Source organism: Dendrobates tinctorius, unplaced genomic scaffold, assembly GCF_039654945.1.
Source record: "Dendrobates tinctorius isolate UK_male_01 unplaced genomic scaffold, ASM3965494v1 ptg000028l, whole genome shotgun sequence".
NCBI lineage: Eukaryota > Metazoa > Chordata > Amphibia > Anura > Dendrobatidae > Dendrobates > Dendrobates tinctorius.
Genome location: NW_027361696.1, coordinates 18,323,975 through 18,344,467, shown reverse-complemented (window position 1 = coordinate 18,344,467; position 20,493 = coordinate 18,323,975). Strand labels below are relative to the sequence as shown.

Genomic DNA, 20,493 nt, shown 5'->3' with positions numbered 1-20,493 from the left:
CTGAACCCCACTGAGACACGGGAGCAAGTGTCTCTTTCCGTGTGGACGGCACTTCCGAGCTACAACTGGCTGTGTTGAAGCCCAGGAAATAGGAGGGTGTAGGCAGAGGCCTACTGTATTTGGAATGTGGTGACAGCAGGAGAGACTGCCATCCACACAGCAGGGGATCAGCTGACGTTACTGAACCCCACTGAGACACGGGAGCAAGTATCTCTTTCCGTGTGGACGGCACTTCCGAGCTACAACTGGCTGTGTTGAAGCCCAGGAAATAGGAGGGTGTAGGCAGAGGCCTACTGTCTTTGGAATGCAGAGACAGCAGGAGAGACTGCCATCCACACAGCAGGGGATCAGCTAGCGTTACTGAACCCCACTGAGACACGGAAGCAAGTGTCTCTTTCCGTGTGGACGGCACTTCCGAGCTACAACTGGCTGTGTTGAAGCCCAGGAAATAGGAGGGTGTAGGCTGAGGCCTACTGTCTTTGGAATGCAGAGACAGCAGGAGAGACTGCCATCCACACAGCAGGGGATCAGCTAGCGTTACTGAACCCCACTGAGACACGGGAGCAAGTGTCTCTTTCCGTGTGGACGGCACTTCCGAGCTACAACTGGCTGTGTTGAAGCCCAGGAAATAGGAGGGTGTAGGCTGAGGCCTACTGTCTTTGGAATGCAGAGACAGCAGGAGAGACTGCCATCCACACAGCAGGGGATCAGCTAGCGTTACTGAACCCCACTGAGACACGGGAGCAAGTGTCTCTTTCGTGTGGACGGCACTTCCGAGCTACAACTGGCTGTGTTGAAGCCCAGGAAATAGGAGGGTGTAGGCTGAGGCCTACTGTCTTTGGAATGCAGAGACAGCAGGAGAGACTGCCATCCACACAGCAGGGGATCAGCTAGCGTTACTGAACCCCACTGAGACGGGAGCAAGTGTCTCTTTCCGTGTGGACGGCACTTCCGAGCTACAACTGGCTGTGTTGAAGCCCAGGAAATAGGAGGGTGTAGGCTGAGGCCTACTGTATTTGGAATGTGGTGACAGCAGGAGAGACTGCCATCCACACAGCAGGGGATCAGCTAGCGTTACTGAACCCCACTGAGACACGGGAGCAAGTGTCTCTTTCCGTGTGGACGTCACTTCCGAGCTACAACTGGCTGTGTTGAAGCCCAGGAAATAGGAGGGTGTAGGCTGAGGCCTACTGTCTTTGGAATGCAGAGACAGCAGGAGAGACTGCCATCCACACAGCAGGGGATCAGCTAGCGTTACTGAACCCCACTGAGACACGGGAGCAAGTGTCTCTTTCCGTGTGGACGGCACTTCCGAGCTACAACTGGCTGTGTTGAAGCCCAGGAAATAGGAGGGTGTAGGCTGAGGCCTACTGTCTTTGGAATGCAGAGACAGCAGGAGAGACTGCCATCCACACAGCAGGGGATCAGCTAGCGTTACTGAACCCCACTGAGACACGGGAGCAAGTGTCTCTTTCCGTGTGGACGGCACTTCCGAGCTACAACTGGCTGTGTTGAAGCCCAGGAAATAGGAGGGTGTAGGCTGAGGCCTACTGTATTTGGAATGTGGTGACAGCAGGAGAGACTGCCATCCACACAGCAGGGGATCAGCTGACGTTACTGAACCCCACTGAGACACGGGAGCAAGTATCTCTTTCCGTGTGGACGGCACTTCCGAGCTACAACTGGCTGTGTTGAAGCCCAGGAAATAGGAGGGTGTAGGCAGAGGCCTACTGTCTTTGGAATGCAGAGACAGCAGGAGAGACTGCCATCCACACAGCAGGGGAACAGCTGACGTTACTGAACCCCACTGAGACACGGGAGCAAGTGTCTCTTTCCGTGTGGACAGCACTTCCGAGCTACAACTGGCTGTGTTGAAGCCCAGGGACAAGCACGGAGCAGGCTGAGGCTGCATTGAAGAAATTTTAAGATCGGTTGTAGACTTCTACTAATTTTAACCATGCTCCACTTAGGCCTGTGGCTTCACTGATTTTCGTATTTCCCCTGTCCTCCAACCCCGCCAGTTATAGCTCCGAAGTGGCGTCTGCACAATCCACACTTGTTCCTGTGTTCCAGGTGTTCAGTCCGGTCAGTTAATCCCCTGATGTGTGTCCGGCAATGCCGCCTGCTCTGTCCACATTCCCATAACTAGTTTGTGCAGACGCCACTTCGGAGCTGTAACTGGCGGGGTTGGAGGACAGGGGAAATACGAAAATCAGTGAAGCCACAGGCCTAAGTGGAGCACGGTTAAAAATCAGTAGTAGTAGGACTGTGTAGGCAGCAGGAGACTTGCCATCTCCACAGCAGGGGAACAGCTGGCAGTGCTGAACCCCACTAACACTTGAACGAATGTGTTTGGCTCTGTGGAGACGACACTTCTGAACACCAACTGACGCTGTTGGAGCCCAGGATTAGGCGAGGAGCAGGCTGGGGCCTGTTGCTTTTGGCAGGTGAAGGCAGCAGTAGACTTGCCATCTCCACAGCAGGGGAACAGCTGGCAGTGCTGAACCCCACTAACACTTGAACGAATGTGTTTGGCTCTGTGGAGATGACACTTCTGAACACCAACTGACGCTGTTGGAGCCCAGGATCAGGCGTGGAGCAGGCTGGGGCCTACTGGATTTTGGCTGGTGTAGGCAGCAGGAGACTTGCCATCTCCACAGCAGGGGAACAGCTGGCAGTGCTGAACCCCACTAACACTTGAACGAATGTGTTTGGCTCTGTGGAGACGACACTTCTGAACACCAACTGACGCTGTTGGAGCCCAGGATTAGGCGAGGAGCAGGCTGGGGCCTGTTGCTTTTGGCAGGTGAAGGCAGCAGTAGACTTGCCATCTCCACAGCAGGGGAACAGCTGGCAGTGCTGAACCCCACTAACACTTGAACGAATGTGTTTGGCTCTGTGGAGACGACACTTCTGAACACCAACTGACGCTGTTGGAGCCCAGGATCAGGCGTGGAGCAGGCTGGGGCCTACTGGATTTTGGCTGGTGTAGGCAGCAGGAGACTTGCCATCTCCACAGCAGGGGAACAGCTGGCAGTGCTGAAACCCACTAACACTTGAACGAATGTGTTTGGCTCTGTGGAGACGACACTTCTGAACACCAACTGACGCTGTTGGAGCCCAGGATTACGCATGCCGCATGCAGAGGCCAATGGGCAGCGGTTTTTATGGAGGTTGTTGACTACTACTGATTCTAACCATGCTCCACTTAGGCCTCTGGCTCCACTGTCTCTACTATTTACCCTGGCCTCCAACCCCGCCAGCTACATCTCTGAAGTCGCGTCAGCACAATCGACACTTGTTCCTGTGTTACTGGTGCTCAGTCCCGTCAGTTGATCCCCTGATGTTTGTCCGGCAAGTTCGCCAGCTCTGTCCTCATTCCCACTACTGGTTATGGGAATGTGGACAGAGCAGGAGACCTTGCTGGACACACATCAGGGGATAAACTGATGGGACTGAGCCACAGGAACACAGGAACAAGTGTAGATTGTGCTGACGCCACTTCAGAGATGTAGATGGCGGGGTTGGAGGCCAGGGGAAATAGTAGAGACAGTGGAGCCAGAGACCTAAGTTGGGCACGGTTAAAAATCAGTAGTGGTTTGAATGTTGATGGAGCTGGTGACTTTGCCGTCCACACAGCAGGGGATCAGCTGGCGTTACTGAACCCCACTAACACAGGAGCTAGTGTGTTTCTCTGTGCAGACGACACATCTGAGCGACAACTGGCTGTGTTGAAGCACAGGGATTGTAGTTCAGGTGGTAGAAAAATGAACACACCAGCAGACCTGGATACAGTTGCCAACCACTAATTTAGTCTGTAAGAGGAATGGCAAAGTCTTTGGAGATCCAGGCCTTGTTCATTTTCAGAAAAGTCAGCCGGTCAACATTATCGGAAGATAGTCGCGTGCGACGGTCTGTTAGTACACCACCTGCGGCACTAAAGACGCGTTCCGATAATACACTGGCAGCAGGGCAAGCCAGCACCTCCAATGCATACTGGCTAAGCTCTGGCCATGTATCCAGCTTAGAGACCCAAAACTTGAAGGGGGAAGAGCCATCTGGGAGTACAGTGACAGGGCAAGACATGTAGTCTGACACCATCTGACGGAAGTGTTGCCTCCTGCTGACTCGAGGCGTCGCTGATGGTGTAGACAATTGTGGTGGACACACAAAACTTTGCCACATTTGGGCCATAGTGGTCTTGCCTTGTGCTGCGGCGCTGCCTCTGCTCCCTCTTTGTGCAGGGTTTCCTCCACTGCCTCGATGCACAGAGCTGCTTTGTAAAGCACTAGCAACAATGCTGTCGGGTGGAATGGAAAACATTATGGACTGCACCAGTGACTCTTCATACTCCCGCAGTTTACGCTCCCGGTTCAACGTTGGTATGAGCCTTTGTACGCTGTCCCGGTAGCGAGGATCTAGGAGGGTGTACACCCAATAATCAGCCGAGACAAGAATGTGGGCGATGCGGCGGTCGTTTCTCAGGCACTGCAGCATGAAATCAACCATGTGCTGCAGACTCCCAACTGCCAAAGAACCGCTGTCCCCTGTTTGAGGCGTGACCTCGGCCTGCTCTGCATCACCCCACCCTCGCTGTACATACTGAGTAGAGGTTTGTGTACCTCCCTCCTCTGGAGAGATGTCTTCCTCCTCCATCGACTCCTCCTCATCCTCCTCACAAAGTGTCCCCTGCCTAGGCCTTTGTGAGGAAACACGTAGCGCAGACTGTCCAGAAGCAGATGGCATTTGGGACTCCTCATCCTCCACCTCTTCCGAAACCTCATCCCTTAGTGCTTGCAGTGTTTGTTGAAGCAGGCAGATAAGGGGGACAGTCATGCTGACTAGTGCATCATCTGCACTCGCCATCCGCGTGGATTCATCGAAGGCACGCAAAACGAGGCAGATGTCCTTCATAGAGGCCCACTCAATGGTGCTGAAGTGTGAACGGCGCACAGTGCGACTTGTTTGCGCCTGATGCAGCTGGTACTCCATGACTGCTGCCTGCTGCTCACACAACCGCTCCAACATATGTAACGTTGAATTCCACCGGGTGGGTGGGTCACATATGATGCGATGTTCCGGAAGGCCAAATCGTCGCTGCAGAGCAGCGAGGCGCGACCTTGCTGTGCTGGAACGCCGCAAGTGAGCGCACTCTATGCGGACCTTGTGCAACAGTGCATCAAGATCCGGATAGTCCCTCAGAAAGCTCTGCACGACCAAGTTAAGCACATGTGCCAGACATGGGATGTGTGTGAGGTTGCCTAGGCCAAGAGCTGCCACCAGATTTCGGCCATTGTCACACACTACCAAGCCCGGATGGAGATTCGCTGGCCCAAACCACACATCGCTCTCCAGCTTGATAGCATTCCAGAGCTCCTGCGCTGTGTGGCTTCGATTCCCCAAAGAAATTAATTTGAGTACAGCCTGTTGACGTTTGGCCATGGCTGTGCTCATATCGGTCGTAACAGGCTCCTGCTCTGCTGTTTCTGAGGAACTTGAGTAGGAGGAGGAGTCTATGTGTACAGACTGGAGTCCTGCAATCCGTGGCGTTGGAAGAACAAGTACAGCGCCACTCTCCAGATCTGTACCAACAACATTGACCCAGTGGGCAGTGAGGGAAAGGTATCGTCCCTGTCCATGGTTACTGGTCCACGCATCGTTGGTCAGGTGGACCTTGCTACTAACGGCGTTTAGTAGCGCATGTTTTATTTTGCCCTCAACATGTTTCTGCAGGGCAGGGACGGCTCGCCTGCTGAAATAAAAGCGGCTGGGCACGTTGTATTGGGGGACTGCCAATGCCATTAAGTCCCGGAAGGTGTCAGTGTCCACCAGCCTGAATGACAGCATTTCAACTGCCAGAAGTTTGGCAATGCCAGCATTCAGAGACTGTGCTCTGGGATGGTTTGCCGAGTAAGGGCGCCTTTTATCCCATGCCTGTGCTACCGATGGCTGTGATGGATGGGAACGTGCTGCTATGGGTGGAATCTGACAGGGTCTCCGGACAACAGTGGCAGAGGTTCTTCCTTGGCGATCCTGTGAGGAAGCCGAACCAGCAGTGCGTGAGCTGGAGGAAGAGGCCCCAACACGAACTGAAGAGGTGGTAGGTGGTGCTGTACGTTGGCCTACGTCTTCAGGGTGTCTCTGCAACTCCAACTCGTGCTTGGTGCGCACATGTTTCCACATATTTGTGGTATTGAGGTTGCTGACATTTCTCCCTCTTTTGACTATCTGATGACACAGCTTGCATTTGACAAAGCAAATATCATCTGCAACTGTGTCAAAAAAGGACCACGCACTGCAACTCTTGGGAGCGCCCGTTTTGCCTTTGGAATGAGGAATGCTCCTAACGGGTGCCGAAGTGGAGGGTACAGGCAACCAAGTCTTCCCCCTCCCTCTGCCTCCTGTTTTGGCCGGTAGGGGAATCTCTTCCTCCGAGCTGCTCCCACCACCTTCATGTTCCTCACGCCATGATGGGTCAAGGACCTCATCATCTTCCCTCCCCTCTTCAAACAGCTGCTTCTCCGGGGTTGTCTCGCCAGCACCGTACGCACCAGAAAGTGGCAACTGAGTCTCGTCATCATCTGATGCGTACTGAGGTGTGCTGACCATAGGCACTGGCCCACTCGCCTCTTCAGATTCAGAGGGACAAAGAAGTTGCGCATCACTGCATACTCCCTCTTCTTCACATTCAGGAATGCTGCTTGGCTGTCCCCCTCTTTCCAAGCCAACAGATTCCGAGAACAGAAGTAGAGACTGTGATGGCTCCTGTCCATGTCTCTCTGACGGCCTGGGCACTTTGGCAGGTGGTGAAGAGACAGATGGTTGCTCTTCGGTGCTCTGGCCCTGAGAGGATGTGAAAGTAATTGAAGTCGATGCGTTAGCTGCCATCCATCCGACAACGGCTTCAATTTGTTCCTCCCGCAGCAGTGGGGTACGTTGAGGTCCTACAAAGCTGCGCATAAAGGACTGTTGCCTGCTAAAACTGGGGGATGCTGATCCACTGGTGCCCGCAGCAGGCCCAGAATCCCCACGTCCTCTACCTGCAGAATCCCCACGTCCTCTCCCTGCAGAATCCCCACGTCCTCTCCCTGCTGAAACTCCACGCCCACGCCCACGCGCCTTACTCCCTGCCTTCTTCATCTTGCCAGACTGCTTAAGATAGGCAGAAAAGTACAAAGGGGGGCCTTAGTGTGCTTATTCCTGAACAGCTGGTTACAGGTACAAGAAACACTAATTTTATGAAGTGTGTGTGTGTGGACTACACTTTAATAGGAGCTGATGTGGCCTACACAAGTTCCAAATGTAGTGTTTGGTGAACTTTTTTGTGGTTTCTTTGTTGGAAACAAACTCAAAGTATGTGAACAAAGAATTGAAACTGATAGTATCACCAACTTTTTGGAGCTATTACAATGCAGGCAGGTAACGTACAATGCAAAAGATGAGGCTCCAAAAAAATTGGGTAATACTAATCTGGCTGCGCCGGCAGGGCACAAGCCAGAAAAAAAGGCTCCTCTATCTACTCCTATATAGTGTTTGCAACCAACCAATGTTGATGGATACGGATGGATGCACACTAATAGGAGAAGAAAAAATGAGCTGCACTCAAAGACAAATATGTGTGAGGCAGTGACGCACGTTGAGCGTCCTACAACCAGACGTAGCTGCAGGACACTCTACTCTGCGTGAGCTGCACTCACACACAGTCAGAGACCTCTCAGACAGCCGTGAACAGTGCAGCTAAGTGGGCACTGGCACTGACAGGCTGCAGAAAGGCTCCGCTGTGTACTCCTATATAGTGTTTGCAACCACCGTAGATGGAGACGGATGGATGCACACTAATAGAAGAAAAAATGAGCTGCAATAAAAGAAAAATGTGTGAGGCAGTGACACGCTGAGCGTCCTACAACCAGACGTAGCTGCAGGACACACTACTCAGCGTGAGCTGCACTCACACACAGTCAGAGACCTCTCAGACAGCCGTGAACAGTGCAGCAAAGTGGACACTAGCACTGAAAGGCTGCAGAAAGGCTCCGCTGTCTACTACTAGTGTTTGCAACCAACGTATATGGATACGGATGGAAGCACACTAGATTGAAATTATGTAAAAAATGCAGCTCAAAAATTAAAAGATGTATGAGGCAGCAGTGATCACACTGGGTGGCCTACAGCCTGACGTGGCTGCAGGACCCACTCCACAGCGTGAGCTGCACTCACACAGCCCTTGCAGACAGCTATTAAAACAGCGCTGCTGGGCTAAAAAAATGCTACTGTGGTGGATTATGTAGCCTGGGTAGAGCAATAGATATGTTTGATGATCGCTATTTCTAACTGTCCCTCACAGTCTTCAACAGCAGCCTGTCCCTAACTGAATTCACAGCAGAGTGAACCAGAAATGGCGGCTGCAGCGCTTTTTATAGTGCATCATGACATCATTTCGGCAGCCAATCACAGCCATGCCAATAGTTAACATGCCTACATGCCTAACAGGATGTGCCCACACTTCGGAGGATTCCCATTGGCTTAATCAAAGCAAGCAGGCTCATAGCATGATGGGAACTTCCGATTCCGATTCCGGAATCCGATATGACAAAAGTATCGGAAGTCAGTATCGGAATTCCGATACCGCTAATATCGGCCGATACCCGATACTTGCGGTATCGGAATGCTCAACACTAGCAGATATAAAACATCTTAAATAAGACTCCAAGGTCTGGTTTGTTCTCTCAGTCTGCCCATTGGTCTGGGGATAAAATGCGGAGGAGAAGGATAACTGAATTCCCAGATTGGAACAAAAGGCTTTCCAGAATCTGGAAACAAACTGGACACCTCTGTCCAACACAATGTTCTCAGGAATCCCATGTAACCGAACCACCTGTTGTAAAAACAAGGGCACCAACTCAGCGGAAGATGGCAACTTTGGGAGTGGTACAAGATGGACCATCTTCGAAAATCTATCACAAATCACCCAGATAATAGTCATTCTCTGAGAGACAGCAAGATCAGAAATAAAATCCATTGAGATATGGGTCCATGGCCTCTTGGGCACGGCAGGGGCATCAGAAACCCACTAGAACGAGAACAGGGTTTAGACCGAGAACAAGTCCCACAGGACTGTACAAAATTCCTGACATCACGAGATAAGGCAGGCCACCAAAAAGACCGACTCACCAAATCTCTGGTACCAAAAATACCTGGATGACCAGCCAATGCGGAGCAATGAACTTCAGACATCACTCTCTTTCTCCACTGGTCAGGAACATACAGTTTTCCCATAGGGCAACGCTCAGGTTTATCCTCCTGAAATTCCTCCAGGGCGTGTCTCAAATCGGGCGAAATGGTAGAAAGAACTACCCCCTCACCTAGGATGGTAGTAGGCTCGGTCACATTAAGAGAATCAGCAAAGAAACTCCTAGAAAGGGCGTCTGCCTTAACATTCTTAGTGCCCGGAAGAAAAGAGACCACAAAATTAAAACGCGTGAAAAACAAGGCCCATCTAGTCTGTCTAGGATTCAAGCGTTTGGCCGACTCCAGATAAATCAAATTCTTGTGATCGGTGAGGACCACAACTTGATGTCTAGCTCCCTTCAACCAATGTCTCCACTCCTCAAATGCCCATTTCATGGCCAACAATTCCTGATTCCCCACATCATAGTTGCGTTCAGATGGGGAGAACTTTCGAGAAAAGAAGGCACAGGGATTCATCTTAGAAGTCACAGGGTCTTTTTGGGACAAAACAGCTCCTGCACCAATCTCAGAAGCATCTACCTCCACCTGAAATGGAAGTGAGACATCAGGTTGCCGTAAAACTGGAGCTGAAGTAAATCTCCGCTTAAGCTCCTGAAATGCTGAGACAGCCTCAGGAGACCAATTCAGCACATCAGCGCCCTTCTTGGTCAGATCAGTCAGTGGTTTGACAATACCAGAAAAATTACCTATAAATTTACGATAGAAATTAGCAAAATCCAAAAACTTCTGGAGAGCCTTCAAAGAAGTAGGCTGAACCCAATCATAAATGGCCTGTACCATGGCCGGTCCATTTCAATAGTCGACGGAGACAAGATAAATCCCAAAAATGAAATCCTCTGTACACCAAAGAGGCATTTCGATCCCTTAACAAACAAGGAATTCTCCCTCAAAATCCGGAACACAGTCCGGACGTGTTCCACATGAGAATCCCAATCACTAGAAAAGATCAAAATATCATCCAGATAGATGATCAAAAACTTATCCACAAAGTCTCGGAAAATATCATTCATAAAGGACTGGAAGACAGAAGGGGCATTAGTGAGCCCCAAAGGCATCATCAGATACTCAAAATGTCCCTCCAGAGTATTAAACACCGTCTTCCATTCATCCCCGGGCTTGATACGAATAAGATTATACGCCCCCCTGAGGTCAAGCTTAGTAAACCAGCAGGCACTCTTAACTCTGGAGAATAAATCAGACATCAAAGGTAATGGGTACTGATATTTAACCGTCATCTTGTTAAGGGAACGATAATCAATACACGGTCTTAATGAACCATCTTTCTTGGCCACAAAAAAAAAACCAGCACCTAAAGGTGACGAGGATGGTCTAATATGACCCTTCTCCAACGACTCCTTAATATAGGATCGCATAGCATCATGTTGAAAAGCTGACCCTTGGGAAATTTACACCCAGGCATCAACTCAATTGCATAGTCATAACTCCTAGGAGGAGGCAAAGACACAGACTTAAGGCCCCGTCACACTAAGCGACTCACCAGCGATCCCGACACCGATATGAAGGTGTCAGGATCGCTGGTAAGTCGCTATGTGATCGCTGGTGAGCTGTCACACAGACAGCTTCACCAGCGATCAGCACAGCGATGCCGAGCGCCCGGCATCGCTGGCTATCGCTGTAGAAAATAGAATCAAAATAAAAAATATAGTTATTCTCACCTTCCGACGTCCCGTTCAGCCATCCCGCCTCTCTCCACGCTCCGGTCCCAGTGATCCTTTGCACGAATGACCGCGAGATGTCACGGTCTCCCGGGATAACAAAGTCTCGCGGTCATTCATGCAAAGGATCACTGGGACCGGAGCGTGGAGAGAGGCAGGATCGCTGAACGGGACATCGGAAGGTGAGAATAACTATATTTTTTATTTTTTTGTATTATTTTTTTTACACCTGATCGCTGGTCTCCCGCTGTCACACACAGCGATGCGTGCTGGCCAGTGGGAGACCAGCAACCAAAGAAATGTCCAGAGGTTTCTTCCAGCGATCAGCGATACCGGCAGGGGGGCCGCTCGCTGATCGCTGTCGCACACAGCGATCTCGCTGGTGAGATCGCTGTTACGTCACAAAAGTTGTGACTCAGCAGCGATCTCGCTACCGAGATTGCTTAGTGAGACGGGGCCTTTACTCTCACTAAATACATCAGAAAAATCGGCCAGATAATCATGAATATCATGAGACTGAGGAGAGGTGGAGAAAACAGGAGTGTCCCTAAGAACACACTGACAACCCCAACTCACCACAGACCCAGACTTCCAATCCAAAACAGGATTATGAGTTTGCAACCAGGGAAAACCCAAAACAATAGTATCATGCAAATTATGCAGCACCAAAAATTTACAATTTTCTTGGTGGTCTGGGGCAACTCGCATTATCACCTGGGTCCAGAACTGAGGTTTATTCTCCGCCAAAGGAGTAGACAGCCCTCACACATGTATTGACGGTGAAACAAGATGAAAACACAAACACAGGCAGGAAAATAGGCTGAGCAAACGATGGGGCCCAAACTAACTAGAAAGGACAGGAAAGGAAAGACACTGTCTGCAATCTGCCGAAAAAACCCTACAAAAATAATGTCCAACACTTCAGATAACAAAATTAATCCTGAAGTCACTAGACTTCTCCCACTATATCAGCACTCTGAAATATTCTGAGACAGAGCCAAAAAAGAGGCCAATCTAATAAGGGACAAAAAGCAAATTGGCAAATACAGATAAATAAGAGTGGAAATTCAGCACAGCCCCAGCCGGGGCTGGCTGACCACACAAAAAACTGAATAGACCAACAAAATCAAGTGTGAACATTAGCAGAAACACTTAGCTTAAGATGACTGGAACAGAGCTGAAAACCAAGACCTGAAAAGCCAGAAGGAACCACCAGCACCAGAATAGGGCTTCGGCTGTCTTAAATCCAGTCTGAGATTCCAGAAATCCAATCGTTATCCTCATCATCAGGTGGCAGATCTCTACTAATTAAATCAACCTCACTACCTCCTGTTACCACCAGAGGGAGCCAGGAAGGAGAACTCACAACTGGTAGACCAGAAAATGAGTTCACAACAGGGTATATGCATGTAGGAATTTATGGGGGGGTCCATGCATGTAGAGGTACATCCTGACGGGATCATACACGTCTCTTTAGTATATTAAACACGAAATAAGCCCAATGGAATAAAATGTTCTTAAGCTTTTTGAGCTAAATATCCAAAGATTGGTTATAAAATAAAGTAACCACCAAAAAGTATAACCCATAAAAATATTATTTTTATTATAATCAATCAATATTAAGGCTGTGTGCCCACGTTGCGTTTTTGTAAGCGTTTCCACAGCGTTTGTGCCGGATCAGATGCTGCAGAAACGCTTACAAGATGCTTCCAATTAATTTGCATGCATTTTTGGCTTTTTGTGCCAATGCATGCGTTTTTAACCGCTCAGGAATCGCTTAGCGGCTAAAAACGCAGCATGCTCATTCATTTTCGCATAGCTGAGCGTTTTTAGCATTCCCTCAATGTTCCCAGAAAACGCGTGTCAAAAAACGTGTCAAAAATGCGTGGCTTTTTGGCAAAAACCGCGCTAGAATCGTGCGGAAAAAGGCGCGTTTTCTGGGAAAGGGGATGCGATTCCTGAGTGTTTAAAAACGCTAGCGTGATGATTTTTGTTTATTTGTGGAGCCATGTTGTTTGTAGGCTCAATTTATGCAAATATCTGTGTTTTGAGATTTTCTTCTTTTTATTTATTCTTACACAGGAGGAGTTTTACCCTTTAAATAATATCTGCTTTCAATGTAATTTTTACTAGCTATATAAGAGGTCATATTCTTTCTGTATTGATTACAGAATGTTTAATAAAAAAGATCTGATTAAAAAAAAACAAAAAAACGCTAGCGTGTGCATATAGCCTTAAAAAGTTTTTATAGTGCATAAATACTACTTGGCATATCACAAATATTAAGTACATGCCTCCTGAAGAAGTTTTAATACGAAACGTGCGTTGGGGCGGTGGGGACCTGTCTCATTTTATATACATGTAAGTGTTGCCATCTTGCTTGTTTTAACTATTTTTATGCCTTTTAATATATGGGAAATGTGATACCTTAATATTTGTGATATGTAGTCTTTGGCTATAACTTGCTAGATAAGGCTTGAAAACACTACTCAATACTATATATGATGTTGGTTCCCTTATTTATTTGTTTAACCCCTTCCTGACATCCGACGTACTATCCCGTCCACGGTACCCGGGCCCGTATGACCGTGGACGGGATAGTACGTCTACCGCGATCAGCGGCGCCCACGTGGTGAGCTCTGCTGATCGTGGCCGAGTGTCAGCTGATTATCACAGCTGACACCCGGCACAATGTGTCAGGGGCGGTCACGGACCGCCCCCGACACGTTAACCCCGTGCACACCGTGATCAAACATGATCGCGGTGTACCGGGGGTTAAAGGGAAGCATCGGCAGGGAGGGGGCTCCCTCCGTGCTTCCCTGAGCCCCCCACGGCAGCGCAATGTGCAGCGCTGCTGCGGGGGGCTCCTTTCCTCCAGGCCCCCGAATCCAAGATGGCGACGGGGGCCTTCGGGGGCCTGAGGAAGCTGGCTTCCTCAGTGCCTGCAAAGCGCAGGCATGAGGAAGCCTTTTGCACTGCCTATGTCAGATCGCTGATCTGTCACAGTGATCTGTGATGTGACAGATCAGCGATCTGTCACAGGACAGTGATGTCCCACCTGGGACTATTTAATAAAGTAAAAAAAAAAATAAAAAAAGTGATAAAATAATTAAAAAAAAATCGCCAAATAAATTAGAAAAAAAAAAAATATTCCCCCAATAAATCCATTTTTTGGAAATAATAATAAAAAAAAAACAATAAAAGTACACATATTAGGTATCTCCGCGTCCGTAATGACCCGCCCTATAAAACTGTCCCATTAGTTAACCCCTTTATCGAACCCCTTAAAAAATAAAAATAAAAAACGAAGCAAAAAATAATGATTTATTATCATACCGCCAAACAAAAAGTGTAATAACGCGCGATCAAAAAGACGCATATAAATATCCGTGGTACCCCTGAAAACGTCATCTTGTCCCGCAAAAAACGAGCCGCCACACAGCATCATCAGCAAAAAAATAAAAAAGTTATAGCTCGCAGAATAAAGCGATGCAAAAATAATTATTTTTTATATAAAATAGTTTTCATTGCATAAAACCGACAAAAACATAAAAAAACGACCTAAATGAGGTATCGCTGTAACCGTACTGACCCGAAGAATAAAACCGCTTTATCAATTTTACCGCACGCGGAACGGTGTAAACGCACCCCCCCAAAAGAAATTCATGAAACGCTGGTTTTTGTTCATTCTGCGTCCCAAAAATAGGAATAAAAAGCGATCAAAAAATGTCACGTGCCCGAAAATGGTACCAATAAAAACGTCAACTCGTCCCGCAAAAAATAAGACCTCACATGACTCGGTGGGTCAAAATACGGAAAAATTATAGCTCTCAAAATGTGGTGATGCAAAAACTATTTTACAATAAAAAGCGTCTTTTAGCGTATGACAGCTGCCAAATATAAAAACCGCCATAAATAGTAAATCAAACCCCCCCCGTTATCACCTCCTTAGGTAGGGAAAAATAATAAAATTTAAAAAAAAAGTATTTATCTCCATTTTCCCGTTAGGGTAAGGCTGTGTGCACACGCTGCGGATTAGGTGCGGATTCATCCGCGCGGATTTTGTAAAATCCGCAGGTGAAACCGCAGGTCAAAAGACCTGCGGTTTTACCTGCGGATTGCTCTGCGGTTTTGTCCTGCGGTTTTTCATCTCCTCAATAGAGGAGATGGCAAACCGCAGGAGAATCCGCAGAAAGAATTGACATGTCAATTCTTTCTGCGGATTGAAAACCGCAGATAATCTGCGCGGAAAATTCCGCACCGTCTGCACTGCGGTTTTTGATTCCCATAGGGAATCATGGTACTGTACACCGCGGGTCCGCAGCAGCCAAAACCGCTGCGGAACCGCAGCAAAATCTGCAGCGTGTGCACACAGCCTTAGGGTTAGGGCTAGGGTTAGGGCTAGGGTTAGGGTTAGGGCTAGGGTTAGGGCTAGGGTTAGGGCTCAGATTAGGGTTAGGGGTGTGTTGGGGTTAGGGTTGGAGTTATAATTGGGGGTTTCCACTGTTTGGGCACATCAGGGGCTCTCCAAATGCAACATGGCGTCTGATCTCAATTCCAGCCAATTCTGAGTTGAAAAAGTCAAATGGTGCTCCTTCCCTTCCAAGCTCTGCCATGCGCCCAAACAGTGTTTTACCCCCACATGTAGGGTATCAGCCTACTCAGGACAAATTGCAAAACAATTTTTGGGGTCCAATTTCTCCTGTTACCCTTAGGAAAATAAAAAATTGGGGGCAAAAATATCATTTTTGTGGAAAAAAAATGATTTTTTTATTTTCACGTCCGAGTGTTATAAACTTCTGTGAAGCACTTGGGGGTTCAAAGTGCTCACCACACATCTAGATAAGTTCCGTGGGGGGTCTAGTGTCCAAAATGGGGTCACTTGTGGGGAGTTTCAATAGTTTAGGTACATCAGGGGCTCTCCAAACGCACATGACACCCGCAGACCATTCCATCAAAGTCTGCATTCCAAAACGTCACTGCTTCCCTTCCGAGCCCCGACGTGTGTCCATACAGTAGTTTTCTCCCACATATGGGGTGTCAGCGTACTCAGGCCAAATTGGACAACAACTTTTGGGGGTCCAATTTCTCCTGTTACCCTTGGGAAAATGAAAAAATTGGGGACTAATTGATCATGTTTCTGGAAAAAATACGATTTTTTTATTTTCATGCCCTGGCATTATAAACTTCTGTGAAGCCCTTGGGGGTTCAAAGTGCTCACCTCACATCTAGATAAGTTCCTTAGTGGGTCTAGTTTCCAAAATGGGGTCATTTGTGGGGGGTTTCCACTGTTTAGGTACATTAGGGGCTCTCCAAAGGCAACATGACACCCGCAGACCATTCCATCAAAGTCTGCATTCCAAAACGTCACTACTTCCCTTCCGAGCCCCGACGTGTGCCCATACAGTAGTTTTCTCCCACATATGGGGTATCAGCATACTCAGGACAAATTGGACAACAACTTTTGGGGTCCAATTTCTCCTGGTACCCTTGGGAAAATAAAAAAATGGTGACTAAAAGATCATGTTTGTGAAAAAAATACGAATTTTTTATTTTCACGCCCGGGCGTTATAAACTTCTGTGAAGCACTGGGGGGTTCAAAGTGCTCACCACACATCTAGATAAGTTCCTTGGGGGGTCTAGTTTACAAAATGGTGTCATTTGTGGGGGGTTTCCACTGTGTAGGTACATTAGGGGCTCTCCAAAGGCAACATGACACCCGCAGACCATTCCATCAAAGTCTGCATTCCAAAACGTCACTACTTCCCTTCCGAGCCCCGACGTGTGCACATACAGTAGTTTTCTCCCACATATGGGGTATCAGCATACTCAGGACAAATTGGACAACAACTTTTGGGGTCCAATTTCTCCTGTTACCCTTGGGAAAATAAAAAAATGGTGACTAAAAGATCATGTTTGTGGAAAAAATACGAATTATTTATTTTCACGCCCGAGCATTATAAACTTCTGTGAAGCACTGGGGGGGTCAAAGTGCTCACCACACATCTAGATAAGTTCCTTAGGGGGTCTAGTTTCCAAAATGGTGTCATTTGTGGGGGGTTTCCACTGTTTTGGTACATCAGGAGTTTTCCAAACGCGACATGGTGTCCGATCTCAATTCCAGCCAAAAACGTCAAATGGCGCTGCTTCCCTTCCGAACTCTGCCATGCGCCCAAATAGTGGTTTACCCCCACATGTGGGGTATCAGCGTACTCAGAACAAATTGCACAATAACTTTTACGGTCCTGTTACCCTTGGAAAAATAAGAATTGAGGGTGAAAAGATCATTTTTGTGGAAAAAATATGATTTTTTAATTGTATTGCTTTATGTTATAAACTTCTGTGAAGCCCATGGGGGTTCAAAGTTCTCACCACACATCTAGATAAGTTCCTTAGGGGGTCTAGTTTCCAAAATGGTGTCATTTGTGGGGGATTTCCACTGTTTTGGTACATCAGGGGTTTTCCAAACGCGACATGGTGTCCGATCTCAATTCCAGCCAAAAACGTCAAATGGCGTTGCTTCCCTTCCGAGCTCTGCCATGCGCCCAAATAGTGGTTTACCCCCACATGTGGGGTATCAGCGTACTCAGGACAAATTGCACAATAACTTTTAGGGTCCTGTTACCCTTGGAAAAATAAGAATTGAGAGTGAAAAGATCATTTTTGTGGAAAAAATATGATTTTTTAATTGTATGGCTTTATGTTATAAACTTCTGTGAAGCCCATGGGGGTTCAAAGTTCTCACCACACATCTAGATAAGTTCCTTAGGGGGTCTAGTTTCCAAAATGGTGTCATTTGTGGGGGGTTTCCACTGTTTTGGTACATCAGGGGTTTTCCAAACGCGACATGGTGTCCGATCTCAATTCCAGCCAAAAACGTCAAATGGCACTGCTTCCCTTCCGAGCTCTGCCATGCGCCCAAATAGTGGTTTACCCCCACATGTGGGGTATCAGCGTACTCAGGACAAATTGCACAATAACTTTTAGGGTCCTGTTACCCTTGGGAAAATAAAAATTGGGGTGAAAAGATCATTTTTGTGGAAAAAATATGATTTTTTAATTGTACCGCTGTACGTTATAAACTTCTGTAAAGCCCTTGTGGGTTCAAAGTTCTCACCACATATCTAGATAAGTTCCTTGGGGGGTCTAGTTTCCAAAATGGGGTCACTTGTAGGGGGTTTCCACTGTTTAGGTACATCAGGGACTCTCCAAACGTGACATGGCGTCCAATCTGAATTCCAGCCAATTTTGCATTGAAAAAGTCAAACGGCGCTCCTTCCATTCTGAGCTCTGCCATGCACCGAAACAGTGGTTCCCCCCCACATATCAGGTATCTGCGTACTCAGGACAAATTGCACAATAACTTTTGCAGTCCAATTTCTCCTGTTACCCTTGGTAAAATAAAAAAAATTGAACCTGAAGTATTTTTTTTATGAAAAAAAGTTAGATGTTCATTTTTTTTTAAATATTCAAAAAAATTCCTGTGACGCACCTAAAGGGTTAATAAACTTCTTGAATGTGGTTTTGAGCACTTTAAGGGGTGCAGTTTTTAGAATGGTGTCACTTTTGGGTATTTTCTATCATATAGACCCCTCAAAGTGGCTTCAAATGTGATGTGGTCCTAAAAATAAAATGGTGTTGTAAAAATGAGAAATCGCTGGTCAACTTTTAACCCTTATAACTTCCTAACAAAAAAAAATTTTGGTTCCAAAATTGTGCTGATGTAAAGTAAACATGTGGGAAATGTTACTTATCAAGTTTTTTGTGTGCCGTATCTCTGTGATTTAAGGGCATAAAAATTCAAAGTTGGAAAATTGCGAAATTTTCAAAATTTTCGCCAAATTTCCGTTTTTCTCACAAATAAACGCAAGTTATTTGAATGAAATTTTACCACTAACATGAAGTACAATATGTCACGAGAAAACAATGTCAGAATCACCGGGATCCATGGAAGCGTTCCAGAGTTATGACCTCATAAAGGGACAGTGGTCAGAATTGTAAAAATTGGCCCGGTCATGAACGTGCAAACCACCCTTGGGGGTGAAGGGGTTAATGCCCAGTAGTATTTTTGCACTGTAAAAAAACTTTTTTAACATTTATTGATTATAGTACAATTAATATTTTTATGGGTTATACTTTTTTGTGGTTATTTTAATTTATAAGCAATCTTTGTTCTTGATCCTACATTCAGCCTCCTAGAACTCCATCCCATTGTCATTTCTGTGATGTTGCACGTGGTTGTGTGACTTTTGTGTCCGCTCCGTGGAGCCCCTCTCTCCCCTGCAAATCCCCGACTCCCGTCCGGTGCACGCGCGCTGCCTTGGCGCTGTTGTCCTCCTTAGTTTAGGGCTCCACAATGATAAGCGATCGGTAACGGGTTGTGGCGGCTGCAGCCCCTCAGTGAGACCTCATTTGACTTCTATCGCTCTGCTAGGTGTAGGGAACTTTGTCCACATGACGTTTTGTCGCCGATTAGCCCCGGCCCCATACAGATGGATTATACGGTGTACGGTCTGACCTCGTGTCTCTTTTTTCCAGTTTGGCTCGGAGTGGCAGATCATCCTCACCAAGCCGAGTGGCTCCTATGTCATCACGACCCTCCAGCAGCTGCTGCCAATGTCCTTTGGACCCGAGAACTTGACCGTGATGAACGTTCATCAGATGTAAATGGTTATTTATTAAATGAAGATTAGATATTGCAGGAAGCTGGACCCTGCGTGGACCCCCGGAACATAGCCGTGGGGAAGATCAAAGGGTCTGGGGTACAGCCTCCCTCAACCCCACCCCGGGGCTGACACGTCACTTGTCCCATACGCAGCCGTACGACCCGTCCCATGTCGCTGTGTAACTAGACAACATGCCATTCAGGATCAGGAAAAGCTGAGTCCCAGCCGCAGAAGAGAAATAACGGTGGACGTTCCGGGGGTCATTGTCACGGAGAAGTAGACGTTCTAGCTCGATGATGGCCGACGTTGAGGTCGGGATTGATTTGTGCTGATGATTTTAATGTACCAATAAATCTGCATTACAGACGAACATGGATGTGGCCTGTACACATTAATCACAACTAAATCTGACTTCGTCGTTCTCCCCCCTCACAGGCCGCGGCATTATTGGCTGTGGAGCTAGAGTGGGTCGGCAAGAAACCTTTATGGCCGCGCTGGGCAAGGGTCACTTTCTGCACCATGTTCCAGTGCAATCCCAGATGTCACTAGACCCTGAGGGCCACATCCAGGGCCTGCTGTCAGGACATGATGGGAGTTGAGGCTTTGCAGGTTGGAGACCACTGATCTACAGTCTGAATTGGTTAGGGATCGGGCTCATTTTGGGAGATTCATACAACTGTGGGAATTACGGGAAATCCCATTGAGACGACCCATAATTGCATTGAATGTAATGTCCAGGGTGGTCTGCTCACATAGGGGGCTCTCAATTTATTGTGTCCACCATTTAAAAGGGGAAATATGCAGGTGCTGTGCAAAGACCACTGCACTCGCCGGTCCAGACCCCAATATTACGCAGAAGTGTATCACCCGCAACTCCTGCAAAGGGTGCCAAGCATCGCATCCAC

The 20,493-nt window shown here is 47.7% G+C and overlaps 2 protein-coding genes across 12 annotated transcripts in view; one reads left to right on the top strand and one right to left on the bottom strand.

Moving 5' to 3' along the window:
• CDA (cytidine deaminase) overlaps positions 1-19,958 on the top strand; it is a 72,905-nt gene extending 52,947 nt beyond the window's left edge. For 8 of the 9 annotated variants that reach the window (XM_073570345.1, XM_073570349.1, XM_073570351.1 and 5 more), the window contains one exon: positions 19,461-19,958. In XM_073570345.1, coding sequence (XP_073426446.1) covers positions 19,461-19,589 — 129 coding nt within the window. In that variant the 3' untranslated portion in view covers positions 19,590-19,958. The remainder of the gene's footprint in view (positions 1-19,460) is intronic. The other variant, XM_073570350.1, reaches the window with a different exon arrangement.
• The window catches only part of LOC141085161 (trypsin-3-like), a 59,877-nt gene that overhangs the window by 32,688 nt on the left and 6,696 nt on the right, over positions 1-20,493 (bottom strand). Inside the window, exon 1 of one of the 3 annotated variants that reach the window (XM_073570340.1) lies at positions 19,441-19,532. The exons of the other annotated variants lie outside the window; for them this stretch is intronic. Coding sequence (XP_073426441.1) covers positions 19,441-19,483 — 43 coding nt within the window. The 5' untranslated portion in view covers positions 19,484-19,532. Of the gene's footprint in view, positions 1-19,440; positions 19,533-20,493 lie in introns of those variants that run through there. 3 annotated transcript variants of the gene reach the window in all.